Raw genomic sequence first — 15,535 nt, 5'->3', positions numbered from 1 at the left:
AGTCACGTGCTCCGTAATGGTAATCATACCACGAATATGCATATCACGTATGAGCACTTAGCTATGCGCTTAGTAATGCTAAATATACCACGCACGCGTGAGTCACATATGCGCTACAACTTAGAGCACATTGTTGTGTAGCTTTAATATTTTGCGCGGACATATATGTTCTCCAACCTGAATCGCACCATCTGGCAACACTCCAAGGAATGTAGGGAGCCAAACGAGCTCCACTATATTTAAACCTAGGAGCACACGGCATACAATTTGTATACATCTTCCAGACTGACCGAGCTTTGTGTGAAGGTAAGACTCTCTATGCTCCCCCTTTTTTTGCTGTAGTTGTAAACTAGGGATTATTGGTAGCCACATTGATATAAATAACAACACAATGATGCATGCTAACGATCAGTGTTTGATATGCAATGGCTTTCTATCATGAGATTGAGATGATTTGGCACATTTACTTGTTATTATGTATATATAGATTTTTTTTTATATTTTAAATGATAAGGTTGGTATATGAGATTTGTTTTACTATTGTTTTATAAATCATGTATTATTATTTTTTGAATTCATTGTATATTTTAACTTAGGCCTAAGTGCTTCTCTGGCCAAAAAAACGTTGAAGTGAATACTTGTTTTATCTATTTTCTAATTAGTTACGCACTTGAGAAAGGGCAGGTGTGCCCGAAACGCGGCGATTTTTTAGCGTTGTGCATCATTGTCTTTTTGAATAAAATCCTGTTGTGACCTGAGAGCGCCGTCTTTCCATTTCATTGAAAAGAATAGCAGAGTGTGATTGGAAGTCATTAACTAGCTGTTTAATCCTTTCCCAGTGTCCGCTGTCCTATTACAGTGGATGTTGGATCTTTAAACATGGCAGGATACTCAAAAGTATTACAGCAGAGAACCAGGGGCAATGCCCGCGATCAGAGCCCGCACTGATAACAGGCATTAATGCTACAGCTGCCTTAGTCAAACATAACCTAAGTACCTTTTTAGCATATTTTTTTTTACCATGTTGATGAAAATCACCATTCCTTGGAACGTGATCCTAGGGTGATGGTCTGTTACTATAACAGTCAGGAACCTGTTTACTGTAAGGCTGTTTACTTTAATGTGTCATCTATCTAGGACTATTCTTGACCATCTGGCATTGTTCCTTGTGGAGTCCTATTGCTCTTTCTGATGGAGAATTTTTGATTATTTACACCCATGCGGTCCCCTCTGGACCCGGATACCTTTTCTTTTTCTCCTTATTTTGTCTCTCACTTGGTGTTATTTTGTTCTCTGATGTCTACTTGGGAATCTCCCCGTTATCTATAATGTAATATGTTATTGCTGCCGTTGCAGCTATCTTTTGTCACTGTATTTTATGCCTTATTGAAAACTAATAAACATTGAATTCTAAAAAATATAATAAATTCCAATGTGTGTTGTACTGTATACTGTCAACTGGGCAGCCTTCCACTGCTCAGCAATGACACTAAGAGGTGGAGATTACCCACTTGACAGTACTCTTTTATTGGTAGTCACATGTAAGCACCAATATGTTTGTAACTGGGCAAGCGACATCCTATCCTACTAATATTATAAATATTATAATCCTACTAATCCTATCCTACTAATATTATATATTATTATAAATAATAATAATAATAAATAAATATTATAGGGATGTTTGTTCCTCAATCACGCAAAAACGGCTGAACGTATTTGCATGAAATTTGCCACATACATGGATAGGAACCCTGATTAAAACATAGGCTACTTTTTATTGCGGTAAATGACATCACTACACGACCGCAGTGAAGGAATGTAGGTTCACACAACACTAAAGGACCTGCAATGACATCATCACAGGTCCTTGAGCCATTCTAGGATAGGATCATGCTAGGCAGTGGGCAGAGCTACACACTTTTGTTGGCGGAGCTATATAGGATGAAGCTGGACAGTGTGAAAGCTGATGAAAATGGAGTCTCATGTAAGATCAGGAGACTACAGAACATGCAGGATGTGTGTGGGCAAGAGGAGTATATTGGGTGTAGAGTTTCAGTGAGTACGACGGGGAATGTGTTGTTGTGCCTCTGATGGGGGAGGGGGGAGAACTTTGGCACATTTCAGTAACAACCGTTCAGCCCTTTATAACACAGAAGATGCTCAGACAGTCACATAACAAAACTACTGTAATCACAATTGCCCAATGTAGCAGAGCTTACGTGGCGCTGTAGCACACCTCTATAGGCTCTCCATATGCAAACATGTACATACAGCTGGGTATCCTACGCATATGCAGCGATGTAGCAGAGCCAAGACGCGGGAGCAGGCTGACCGAACTTTGGCACATTTCAGCAACATCCATTCAGCCCTTTGGAACACAGAAGCTGCTCACACACTGACATAAGAACACTCGTATAATCCAAATGGCCAGATGTAGCAGAGCTTAAGCAGCGCTGTAGCACAGCTCAGTACGCTCTCCATATGCAGAGATGTACACTGAGTGATCAAAAGTATCCAGACACCCCCAAAAACATACGTTTTTTCATATTAGGTGCATTGTGCTGCCAGGTACTCCATATCAGCGGCCTCAGTAGACATTAGACATCGTGAGAGAGCAGAATGGGGCGCTCCGCGGAACTCACAGACTTCGAACGTGGTCAGGTGATTGGGTGTCACACATCACGCAGGTCAATACCAAACGACGCCTCGCTTGGTGTAAGGAGCGTAAACATTGGACGATTGAACAGTGGAAAAACGTTATATGGAGTGACAAATCATGGTACACAATGTGGCAATCCCATGGCAGGGTGTGGGTATGGCGAATGCCCGGTGAACATCATCTGCCAGCATGTGTAGTGCCAACAGTAAAATTCGGAGGTGGTGGTGTTATGGTGTGGTCGTGTTTTTCATAGAGGGGCTTGCACCCCTTGGTGTTTTGCGTGGCACTATCACAGCACAGGCCGACATTGATGTTTTAAACACTTCACCTAAGACTAACATCCTCTATTTTTAGATTATTTAGAAAACTAAATGAATGATGAATAACTAATTATACATTCCTTGATAGAATTTTACTGCAATATATACATAGGCACACACAAACATTTGCAAGATTGAGTTGTTGTACCTGAAGTAACGTTGCACTTTTCACAAACATACAAATGAACATTGCAGTGAAGACACGGGCTCAGCTAGGTTTATTCACACTTTTCTTAAATTAAACATTAACAGAATTTGGTATTTTCATGTAGGTTGCATAGAAAGTCAGACTGAGAAAGTCTAGTTCTACAGTATATCAGTGTATATACAGCAATACTGGCAGTTTGTCAAAAGTATTTTATAGGAAACAATATAATAAGTAAAATCTGTTGTAGGGTTGAAACTAGATCTTTACTGTATGGATAAAATATATACTATGTGCCTAGAGTAGAGAAAGGAGTCATGGGGGGGGGGGGGGAGAGCGCCATGTTTTTCCATAATATCTCTCCCTGTTAAAAATTAAGTAATTTTATTCATTTTTATAATCCTTGTTGTTCCGGTAAAGGCTTAAGAGTTGGGGGGTTGTATCGCCTACGAGGGTGAGGACGGGTAGGGCTTGTTGGATCAGTCTCACAAGGGTTTACTACCAGAGGAGGTGAAGGTATAAAATGAGCATAACTGGACCATCTTGAACCGACCTTTGAATTTTCTTGGTGGGGCAAGAAATGCCTGAAACAAGGGAAAGGACAGAAAACCACAGAAGAAAAAAAAAAGGAATAATTTGAGTTAAAGAAAATAGATATAAAGGGAGATAAAATAATAAGCACAACAGTCAGACAAACAGAAACCATAACTGCTACATCATTTACACAGAGTTTAAGGAATTTCTGACATGTCCAACTTTACTTCAGCAGGCATTGCAAGCTAGAAATTAGATTTAGCACTCTTTCTCCTGAACGATTTTTCTATCCCTGTGCTGTTAAAAAATATGATAAAATGGAGATCCCACAGATCTATTAGTTAATGGAGCCATTTACACTTTAATTTTTATTTCATAAACATATGGTCAGTGAGGAAAAAAAAGTTGTATGCATTACTTTTTTGCGTCATCCATGCAAGTATGAGGCCAAAAAAAAAACAAAAACCAACTCATTACTGAATTCAAGTAATGCAGGCAAATAAGGAGACAGCATTTATTTATTTTTTTAACATACGCAATAAAAACAAAGGACACACGGATAAGAGGCGGACTACAAACAGAACAAAACTTGGATGTATAAAAGGTATATTTTTACAGTCCATAAAAACATACTGTTCATATGAAATCAGCCTTTAAAAATGGATTTTTGTACTCACCGTGAAATCCTTTTCTTGTTGTATTCAATGGGGGACATAGCACCATAGGTACAGACCTAGTCACTAGGAGGCTATGCAATCACACAGGGGAGGCAGCAGCCTACCTTGAGCCTGTACGCCATCCCTGATAGCAGATCAAAAAGGAGCTGTCCATTTTTGGGGCAGAGAAAGGGTGGAATAAAAGCCTTTAGAACTCTCCGGAGGGACAAGGAATAATGACACCCGGTAGCTGTAGCGTGAAGACTGCCTTCAGGAAGACTGTTGAGTCAAAGAAGATGGAGTAGCCGGTTGACACCACCGCTCGGTCCCAGGCATCAGCAACACTGGCAAGCCAGATCTTCATAAAGGAGAGTGGCCATCTTCCCCACCCAAGGAGCTCCGAGTGGGGTAAGAACTTCATGAAGCGGAGCATGAAGCATGAAGTCCTAGAACTAGAAGAGGAAGGCCTTGAGGACTTGGGACAGACTGCCAGGCAGGCCTGACTCTCAAGTAGGGCTTTATGGAGCTGAAGTCTCAGAAGGACTGCCATTCAGAGGAGAGGTGGAGCACAAAAGGAGCAAAATGCTGGATGACGATGGTCAGCGTAGAAGGCAGCTGAGGAAATTTATTTAAAAAAAAAAAAAAAAAGCCTGTGCCGTTGGCCTCAGAGAAGGGAAGGGCCAGGACTGCGCTCTTTTAGAGACCGATTCAGCACTCAATTACCAAAGCTAAATGAAACTGGATTTTTGGCCACCACGTTGGCTGCTGATTGGTAGAGCGGTGAACTTCTTCCAGAGAGGCATTGCACAGATACTTAGAGGTGTACAGGAACTGAGAGACAAATATTGGATGTCCTGAAGGGGGGGGGCGCTTCAGTGGGAGACGTCTTTCTGAAGCGGTTTGATGAAGGATCTGTTGACCCAAAGGAGCAGCAAGGGAAGGCCTCCTTAAAAAGTCAGCGGGAGGCGGAATTTGCCAGGGTCAGAGCAAAAGCCACAGATAGTCGAACTATGGTGGAATCTTCCACAGGAAGCTCTGACCATTTGAAGCAAGCAGGACTCCTAGTGGAAGGCAAGTGATGGTCTGAGTGAAGCCAGTCATTCTGCTACACATGAACTACAGCCCCATGGAGTAGGAGCAAAAAAGACCAAAGGAGGGCAGCGATTCACTCGCACCCCTTGGGAAGAAGATGCCCTTCTGGGAGACCAGTACAGAGTCCTATGAGATATGGTGGAGACAAAGTTCCTCCTGTCGGGGTATAGCCAGAGCAGTAACCTTATCTGGAGAAGGCCCAGAGAAAGGATAGGGTGACAACGACCTGTGATTAAATTTCCTGGTCCTTTTGTGAGGACGGCTCGTTTTGGAGGAACAAGAGCAAGGAAAGCACTCAGGGAGAGGCCTGGAAAACTCCGACACAGCAGCAATACAGGAGGGCACCAGTTCCAGGAGCTCCATTGCAGACTGGTAAGTCTGGTAGGGTTACACACGGCTCAAGTAAGGAAAGACCACCCAGTCCAGGGGAGGATCTTCCTGGAGGGAAAGCCATTGAGGAGTCGGGCAGGCTTGGGAGGAAAGCAGGGAGAGCAGACGGGCACAGGCTGGCTGCATTGCAACCTCTTATATACCTGCAATGCATATCTGATTAAATGTCTTCGGGTGTCACCTTTAGTAAATCTCACACATGGAAGTGGAGTCTCAGGCATTCTGGTCGCTCATACAGCAGTAGTGGGGACTAGGTGACAGCGTAGTGCCCACAAGGGAGTGCACCTGAAAAGAAAATATAAAAACGGTGCAAGGCTGAAGACCTGATAAAGGTTGAGTCTGCCTCCTACAGACAATAGTATAAAACTGGCTAGCACAGTATCTGTGGAAAGGATATAGCTTAGAAGCGGAGCAGACTTCTTTTGTTACTCGTAGTGTCAGCCTCCCAGTGGCCAGGTCTATACCTATGGTATAAAGTAAGCTGAGAAGTTAAAGGTACCTAATAGTGCAAATACTGATTGAATCTCAGAATGACATTTATTTGGAAAACCTCTTTAAAATTATTACTCCCCCCCCAGACAGTTTAAACAATTGGTGTGGGGAGAGAATACTCTCCCCACACCAATATCAGGGAATAAGTTCTACTGCAACTTTGGATGGAGAGGCCATATAGTGAGTGTTCTAAGCTGCCACTGGCTTATAGGTATCTTTGGATAGTGACTAGAGATGAGAGAGTACTGTTCGATCAGCCGATCCGAACAGCACGCTCCATAGAAATGAATGGATGCACCTGGTACTTCCGCTTTGACGGCGGCTGGCCGCTTAACCCCTGCGTGCCGGCTACGTCCATTCATTTCTATGCGAGCGTGCTGTTCGGATCGGCTGATCCGAACAGTACTCGCTCATCTCTAATAGTGACACTTCCAGGTTAGGCCATTTTCACATCTACACTGAAGGTCCAATCTGGAGCCTGTGTTGAATATCCAGTCAAACATCATAAATGAAATAGCAGAGCAAATATTTTGTGTGGGACACCACAACAGAAACCAGTTGGGTCTGGCAGATTAGTCTACAGCTTGCTTTATGTTTCTACAATGGAAAAGAAAACCAGAAAGCTCCAATAGAGATGTAAACTCAGCCTTTTTACATTGACTTTCAGAATGAAATATTACTTCCAATCTGCTTACTCAGGCTTTGTATATACACATATTCTTCAATCAATGCACATGTCTGAATTGGGTCATTGAACAAATATACTAGACACAGTTGCATATATGGATGCCACCTGAAAAATTGGATTTTTGCACTCACTGTAAAATTCTTTTCATTGGGGGACACAGCACCATGGGTGTAGACCTGTCCACTAGGAGCCTAACATTATCAGTATTTATGGCTGTCTGCTCTGCCTCCAGGCTATACCCTCTCCACAGACATTGTGCTAGCCAGTTTGTACCACAATAGGAGATACACACAAATAAAAAAATAGAAAAAAGAAGACAGAACAAAAACAACCACCATGTCCTGAACCCAAAAACAAACTAAAACAGCTTGGGCAGGAAGAACAAGAAAACAAGGGCAGGATCTGTCCCCCCAATGAATACAATGAGAAAAGGATTTTACTGTGAGTACAATTCAATTTTCTCGCTTATTTCAATGGGGAAAAAAACAGCACAATGGGAAGTCCTAAAGCAGTCCCAAAAAGTGAGAAGCACATGGCCGCGCGAGCAAACTAGCGCACAGCTGCCTGAAGAATCTTTCAATACAAGCTGGAATAGGCAGAAGCCACAGAATGGATCTGGTAAAATTGGTGAAAGTGTGAACAAACACCCAGGTGGCAGCCTTGCAGACATGGCCAGCGGAAGCTTCATGACAAACAGCCTAGGAAGCCATTGTGGAATGAGCAGTCACATGGAAAAATGACAATGCTGCAGGGTCACCCCCTTCAGTGAGTTTTGCACTGGGAAGTGGGGTCACCAGCACTCCGGCTGCTGATGTGGTGAGTGGGGACTGGGTTTCCAGCGAGGTACTCTATTCTAAGTGGTTCGCCCACAGGGAGGTACAAATAGTGTGGTGTTCACACTTAAGACCCTCCTCCCCAGCAAGAGAAGAAAAATATAAAAACAGTGTAAGAAAGACAGACCGAAGTCCGTTTGTGTCTGCCTCCTACAGACAGTGGGTTAAAACTGACTATCACAGAGTTTGGGGAGAGTGTATTGCCTGGAAGCGGAGTCCACATCTTTTACTACTCCTAGTGTCAGCCTCCTAGTGGCCAGGTCATGCTTTATCCCCCACTGAAATAAGTTTTACATTTTCTGACTATTACAGCCTATGGGTACATCGGCATACAGTATATGTGGAAAGATTTTGCATTTAAAGCATACTGCTCTCAAACGAATTATTTCTATAGCTGGTCATGTGATCAGCAATTACATGGGAATCCCAGCAGAGGTAGAATATTGAATAGAATACAGATAGACAGGGACATAAACATGGATGTGTGAAAGACCCTATGTACACACCCAATGAGGTCAAAGGGCTCTTTTAAACCGGGATTTTTTTTTTTAAGGGGATCTAGAACTTCCTATTCATTAGTGCTCTAATTCATAGTTAATTATATGTATTAAAAACAAGCAAACAATATCCCCACACACATCTGTACATGGCCTTTTTCTACGTTCAGACCATGGTGTAGTCTCAAGCTGAATCACCAACCTACCTGCTGCTGTATAGGGTATCAGTGTTGTGTCCCATACACACTCCCAAAAAAACTGCAGTGCCTTAGGCCTGGCTCACAACTGCACATGGGTTTCCGTTCGGGAAGTCTGCATGGGGACCCCCGGAATGGAAACCTAATTCGCCTAAAAATGCACTTACCTTAGGAAACCTGCGAACGCCAAAGACTATAATGGGGTCCGTGTGGTTTCTGCACAAAAAATGCAGAGAAAAAAAAAGTGCTGCTTGTAGCGCTGCAGCATTTTTTATGCAGAGAGGGGAACGGAGTGACCCGAATGCAGATGTGAACTGGGCCTTACACTGAGGTTTTTGTACCTGTAACAGCTCGATCTATTGATGCAGATTTGGTGTAGTTTGTAACCTTTAGGGTGCATTCACACTACTGATACGCTGCCTTATACTGAACGTTAAAACACGTTAAGAATCAGCGCATATAAAGCAGTTCCCATTCATTTCAATGGGAGCCGGCATATGAGCGCTCCCCATTGAAATTAATGGGCTGCTTTTTTCACTACGAGCGCTCCCATTCAAGTGAATGGGAAGTGCTCGCGTGTACGGCTCAGAATGAGCAGAGCTAGCCGTAGACGCGAGCACTTCCCATTCACTTGAATGGGAGCGCTCGTAGTGAAAAAAGCAGCCCATTAATTTCAATGGGGAGTGCTCATATGCCGGCTCCCATTGAAATGAATGGGAACTGCTTTATATGCGCTGATTATGAACGTGTTTTAACATTCAGAATCAGGCAGCGTATCAGTATTGTGAATGCACCCTTACAACACAAGGAGTCCGCTGTAGAAAATCCACAGTGGACCCGACATGAAATGTTTTTTTCCTTTTTGCTGTACCTGTTAGGAGCCTTCATATGCAGTAGATTTTATCGCAGAAATTTCTGCATCTAAGGCTCCGTTGACACAAAGTAACGCACCGCTCATTCTGAGACGTAAACACAGTAATACAGAATCTCATTGACTTCAATGGGTTCGATCTTACGTGCGCTACCCATTGAACTCAATGGGAGGCGCTTTTTTTACCTACTGCTTTCAATGTGATAAGCGTGTATCACACTGAAAGCAATAGGTAAAAAAGCCTCCTATTGAGTTAAATGGGTAGCGCGCATAAGCCAGCACCCATTGAAGTCAATGGGATCTGTTTTGAAGTGTCTCACTCTGACACGTGTTTACGTGTCAGAATGAGTGGCGCGTTGCTCCGTGTGAATGGAGCCTAAAAAAAAAAAAAAAAAAAAAAAAAAAAAAATCAGTTCCATTCATCTAAACCTGGTTACTTACTATAAAACCCCATTGAATTGAATGTAACAAATTTGGAGTTACAGAAATTTGCAGTATGAAATCTATTAGGCTACAAAGGAATTGTATTAAATAGAAAAACGCAAAAGGCAAGAGACATTTCCCCTATTTATTTATACATAATATCAAAAATCCTCTTAAAAGTACAGACTTGTTTTAGTCAGTGACAAAAGTAGACATTTTAATAATTTCAACTGCACAAAATATCATACATATACATTTAGTATTAAGTAGGCTTCCTTTGTGTCTTGGAGAGGAAAAACTCTGCATCCATTCCTGTGTGCATGCAACAAGCAGCTAAACAGCAAAGTTACTCCGGTTAGCTTGGCATCAACTGTGCACTCTGTTAAGAACACAACACAAGGCATCACTCAAGTAAAATGGGTTATAGTCAGTTGTAAAATATTACAAAATTGTATAAAACTAGACATGCAACCACATAAAAGAAATTAGATCAACCAAAACAAAACAAAAAAAATTAAAGGGATATACTGGGACTTTGATACTGGCAATCTTGCCAAATATCTTATGCGTACGGGGGTGTACAAGCCTGACAGATAATGTTGAGACAAAGAAGAATAAGGAGTGTTAAAGTTCAACAAGTGTGAGGCTCTGTTCTCACAAAAAGTCACCACTTTCCACTTTTCTCCTTGAGGACACATATGCACTCAGCCAAACAGAGAACGTGTATGGGAAGTCAGAAAGAATAGCTGTCAGCTGAACACTTATTGTATGGACAGACTATCGATATCGGACAGGTTTAGGTCCATCCTTACCAGAACCCCAGTGAGAGAACCCCAGCACTATCGTACACAGCGTACAACTTAGTAACAACAGTGCCTGGAATTTCAGGTTGGACTCATTGACTTGACTGAGATTGAGCAGCAGTGCCAGGTACAGCTGCTCAAACATGGAAGCTAATATGTGGGCTAAACATTGAAGGATACGGAGTACGGTCAGGTCAGTCAGCTGATCATTGAGGGGTGCTGAGAGTTACCTATCTGATACTAAAGGATAGGCCATCATTTTCAAAGTCATTTTCAAGAAAACCCCCTTTAAATATTATTCTGGCAAGTCCACTTCTGTGGGAAGTTTGGGGGAAAGCGGACCACACCAATAAAACTTACATTATAGATGGGGAGGTCACCTAGAAATCATGTAGAGTCCTGAATAGCAAATCTGTCTACTTACACAGCAGCATGGCATAAATCAGCATAAAAGACAGATTGGCTTTACGGAGGAACATATTGTCACTCATCTTTCCCCTACTTCCTATTTTGCAGGCTTATGTCAGAAAGTAATAGCAAATTATTGGTTGTCACAAGTCACGAGTATAATTTCTTATAAGTATCTGTCTGCAAAATCTTACGCTAATACGAGTGTTAAGGAGATATATGTAGGGAGCACTGCACTCGGTAAGTGAAATTTCCATCTGTATTAACAGTGTGAATTTGTTAACAAAACCATATACAGTAGTGCATTCAGGCCAATTCTATAGTCAACTCCACACACCCACACTACATAAATATAAATATATATATATATATATATATATATATATATATATATATATATATATATATATATATATATATTTTTTTTTTTTATTCATTACACACACACACACACATTACACAGATGTAGCAGAATTAAACCAAATTTCTATAATTGTTTAAACTGGTGAAATACATTATCTTATGGGCCACACAGTGGCTCAGTGGTTAGCACTGCAGCCTTGCAGCGCTGGAGTCCTGGTGTTCAAGTCCCGCTAAGGGCAAAAATACATCTGCAAGGAGTTTGTATGCTCCTCCTGTGTTTGCATGGATATCCATTCCATATTCCAAAGACATACTGATAGGGAAAAAATTTACATTGTGAGCTCTATGAGGGGCTCACAATCTACATTTAAAAAACAAAAAACAACCCCCCAATATCTTATCATAGAAGACAGAATGTTTTTCTTTTTTCAGTGATCTTATTGCAGCAGTGTAATTGCAGAAGTTCTGGTTAACTCTGCTACATCTGTGTGTAATATATATATATATATACATACACACATACATATATACACACACACATACACACGCTATGTGCACTCCTTACCTGGCTGAAGATGACCCATTAACTGAGTTAGGTAAACTCTGATTGGCAGACCCAACAGAGGACACAGAGAATCCTTGCTGGTTGGAATTCACAGGGTTCCCGTCGCCTTTAAGGACACCAGTGCATTTCCAATTGTCCATGTAGTTTGCTACATCAAAGAAAGAAAAAAAACAAGTCACAAAGACAGATCATATTAAAACGGATTCATGAAAAATATTTAGCAGACTTACTGACACTGGCAATCCCTTTTCACTTTAAAACTTTACACAAAAATACATGATTTTAAAGAGAGATTGACAGGACATTTGCTCTGTCTGTAACAGAACAAATTATTGTTAAATGAGTATTCTTATACAAGATAGGATATGCCATAAATGTGTGTCTGTGCATATCCTATGGATATAGCCACCAATACTGGGATGGCAATATCCCTTCCAGCTAGCCACCAGCTGAAAATGGAACTGATCACCAAGAGTTTAACCCCTGTGTATGCTGCAAGATTTCTAAAAAGCTGTGTCAGGATTATAAAGCATGAGGGCAACTATATTTCTTTTGTCAGTCATTTGTAGGTCTAGTGTTTATTATACCGTATTTTCCGGACTATAAGGCACACATAAAATCCTACGATTTCCTCAGAAATCGTAAGTGCGCCTTATATATGGAAGTGGCGGCACACGAGGAGTTAAGCGGCGGCCGCCGGCAAAGTCTGCCTGCCGCTTCCATACATTGCAATGGGAGCACGCTATTCAATTAGTATTCGTTCATCTCTAACTTCAATTGTAACTTCTTACAATTGAAGTTAGAGATGCGCGAATACTATTTGAATAGCGCGCTCCCATTGCAATGTATGGAAGCGACCGCCACCGGCAAAGTCTGCCTGCCGCTTCAAACGATTCTACCATTAAAATAAGTTCTTTCCTCTGACCACGTCGGAATAGCCTTAAAGGCTAGTCGTCTCCTACCTTAGCCAGCGCTGCCTTCTTCCTGAGCTGTGTTCTCCCCTTCTGTGCTGTCTTCTATGGGCCTCATGGATGACGCATGCGCAGTCGGCTCTGGCTGCGAGAGCCTGTTAGAGCCGACTGCGCATGCGTCATCCATGAGGCCCAAAGAAAACAACACAGAAGGGGTGGACGCAGCTCAGGAAGAAGGCGGCGCTGGCTAAGGTAGGAGACGAATAGCCTTTAAGGCTATTCCGACGTGGTCAATAGGACTGAACTTTTTAATGGTAGAATCCCTTTAATTCCTCGCGTGCCGAGCGCTTCCATTCATTTCAATGGAAGCGTGCCATTGAATTGAATAGAAGCGGCTGGCACGTGGGGGGTTAAGCGGCCGCCGGCAAAATCGGCGTGCCGCCGCTTTCCATCACATATAAGGCGCACCGGACAGCGCTGCGCCTTATAGTCCGGTGCGCCTTATATATGGACCTAGGCAGGACTATAAGGTGCTCATGGGCAATGCGCCTTATAGTCAGGTGCGCCTTATAGTCCGCAAAATACGGTATACTAGCTTCTGCCCACGACTTTGTCTGCATGTTATTGGCATTGATGATCCGCCTATATTCAGCAAATTGTTGCCGTCGATGGTTTGCCTGCTCCAGCATTTCGGCAGCTCTCAAGCTGTCCTGCTGCTGAACTTGTTCCTCACACGGTGCCGGTGATTGTTCCGGCATGTCAGCAGCTCGCTGGGACGCCATATAATGAGTGTGCTGTTGGTGGTGATGATCCGCCTGCTCTGGCGTTTCAACAGTGATCAAAGCAATAGCATTTCCTGAAAATGGTAGAACTAAAAAGTACACCTGGCCCCGCAAAAAAAAGACGCCCTATGCATCCCCGTACATGGATGTATTAAAAAAAAAAAAAAAAAAAAAAAAAAAAAAAGTTACAGCTGTCAGAATATGGCGACTTTTAGAAAAAAAAATTTTTTAAACAGTTTTGGATTTTTTTTTTAAGGGGTTAAAATGTAAATAAAACCATATAAATTTGGTATCCCCGGAATCGTACCAAAACACAGAATACAGAGGGCATGTCATTTTGGCTGCACAGTGAACGCCGTAAAACCGAAGCCCGTAAGAAAGTCGCAGAAATGCATTTTTTCTTCAAATCCACCCCATTCTGAATTTTTTTTCCAGCTTCCCAGTACATTCTACAGAATAATTAATGGTGGTATCATGAAGAAAAATTTGTCCTGCAAAGATTAAGACATCATATGGCTCTGGGAGCGGAGAAAGAAAAAAAAAAAAAAAAAAAAAAAAAGTTATGGGGTTTAGAAGGAGGGGAGTCAAAAACGAAAATCAAAAAATGCCATTGGCGGGAAGGGGTTAAAATTGGCAAACTGCTAATTTGGCTTAAAGGTGTTTGCCCATATCCTTTTGTGAGCTTCGCCGAACGTACTGCGCATGCGCGAAATTGCGGTGTCGGCACTATGGCCGCGGGCATATGCAGTACGTTCGGCGAAGTTCGCCGAACAGAGCGTACTGTGCAGGCGTCTGACGTCAAGCCAAAGAAGGAAGGGGAGGATGCAGAAGAAGATAGAGGCGGCGCTGGAGTCTGTTTTCGAGCAGCAATGGGGACGCCCCCATCGCTGCGAGAGAACTAATTAGCATACCAGTACAAACCGGTATTTCGAACGAACGGCGCGGCTAAGCCCCGTCCCCCAAATCCCCGCCCACCACTGCCGGGCATGCCTTATTTTCGGAGGGTGCCTTATATTAAGCAATTCAACAGAAACCCCCCACATGCCTTACTTTCGGGGAAACATGGTAGTACGTGAACTTAAATTCATAACAGTCATGAAACCATGTCATTTACCGGAATAAAAAGTAGCCTATATTTTAAGTGAGGTTACAATCTGTGTGCCACATTTCATTCAAATCCGTTCAGCTGTTTTTGCGTGATTGAGGAACAAACACACAAACTTTCACATTTGTAATATTAGTAGGATAGGATATACATATAGATAGATAGATAGATAGATAGATAGATAGATAGATAGATATAATGGGGTTGAAATAGAGAAACTACTAAATTTTCTTACGGGTTTTGTTATTACGGCATTCACGGTGCAGCCACCTGTATTTTATGGGTCGGTACGATTCCAGGGATACCAAATTTATTCTGACACCCATAACTTTTCCATGTACAGGGAAGCATAAGGTGTCTTTTTTCGCAGGGCCAGATATACTTTTTTAGTTATGCCATTTTGGAGAATGTGTTTTGATCGCTTTTTATTAAAAGGTTTACAACATTTAAACATTTAACAAAAAAATAAAAAAAGCACCAAACCACCATTTTTATTTTTTTTTTATTGTTAGAGCGTTCGACGTATGGGATAAATATTTTCATAAGTTTGTAGCATTTTCGGACACAGGGATGTATATGTTTTTAGATTTTATTTTAAACCTAGGGAAATAAATAGCTATAATACTATGACAGGCCTGGAGGCCTTCAGAAGTAACAGGACAGCTCCCACAATCTCACTGTACATGAGTTATCCTTACCAATAATAGGTACATGCCAGAAGAGTTTATTTTTTTACAGGGGGGGGGGGGGCTACAGTGCAGTGCAATATCTGCAATCAGCATTTACTACAATTGCGAG

General features: G+C 42.1%; 1 protein-coding gene across 1 annotated transcript in view; it reads right to left on the bottom strand.

The window, feature by feature from the left end:
* The window catches only part of CEP192 (centrosomal protein 192), a 104,677-nt gene that overhangs the window by 74,120 nt on the left and 15,022 nt on the right, over positions 1-15,535 (bottom strand). Inside the window, exons 8-9 of the mRNA XM_075271976.1 lie at positions 11,940-12,087; positions 3,527-3,711 (exon numbers count right to left, since the gene is read on the bottom strand). Of these exons, the coding sequence (XP_075128077.1) occupies positions 3,527-3,711; positions 11,940-12,087 (333 nt within the window). The remainder of the gene's footprint in view (positions 1-3,526; positions 3,712-11,939; positions 12,088-15,535) is intronic.

The sequence above is a fragment of the Leptodactylus fuscus genome, chromosome 4, assembly GCF_031893055.1.
Source record: "Leptodactylus fuscus isolate aLepFus1 chromosome 4, aLepFus1.hap2, whole genome shotgun sequence".
NCBI lineage: Eukaryota > Metazoa > Chordata > Amphibia > Anura > Leptodactylidae > Leptodactylus > Leptodactylus fuscus.
The sequence above is the reverse complement of the archived record's forward strand: the minus strand, read 5'-3'. Positions and strand labels throughout refer to the sequence as shown.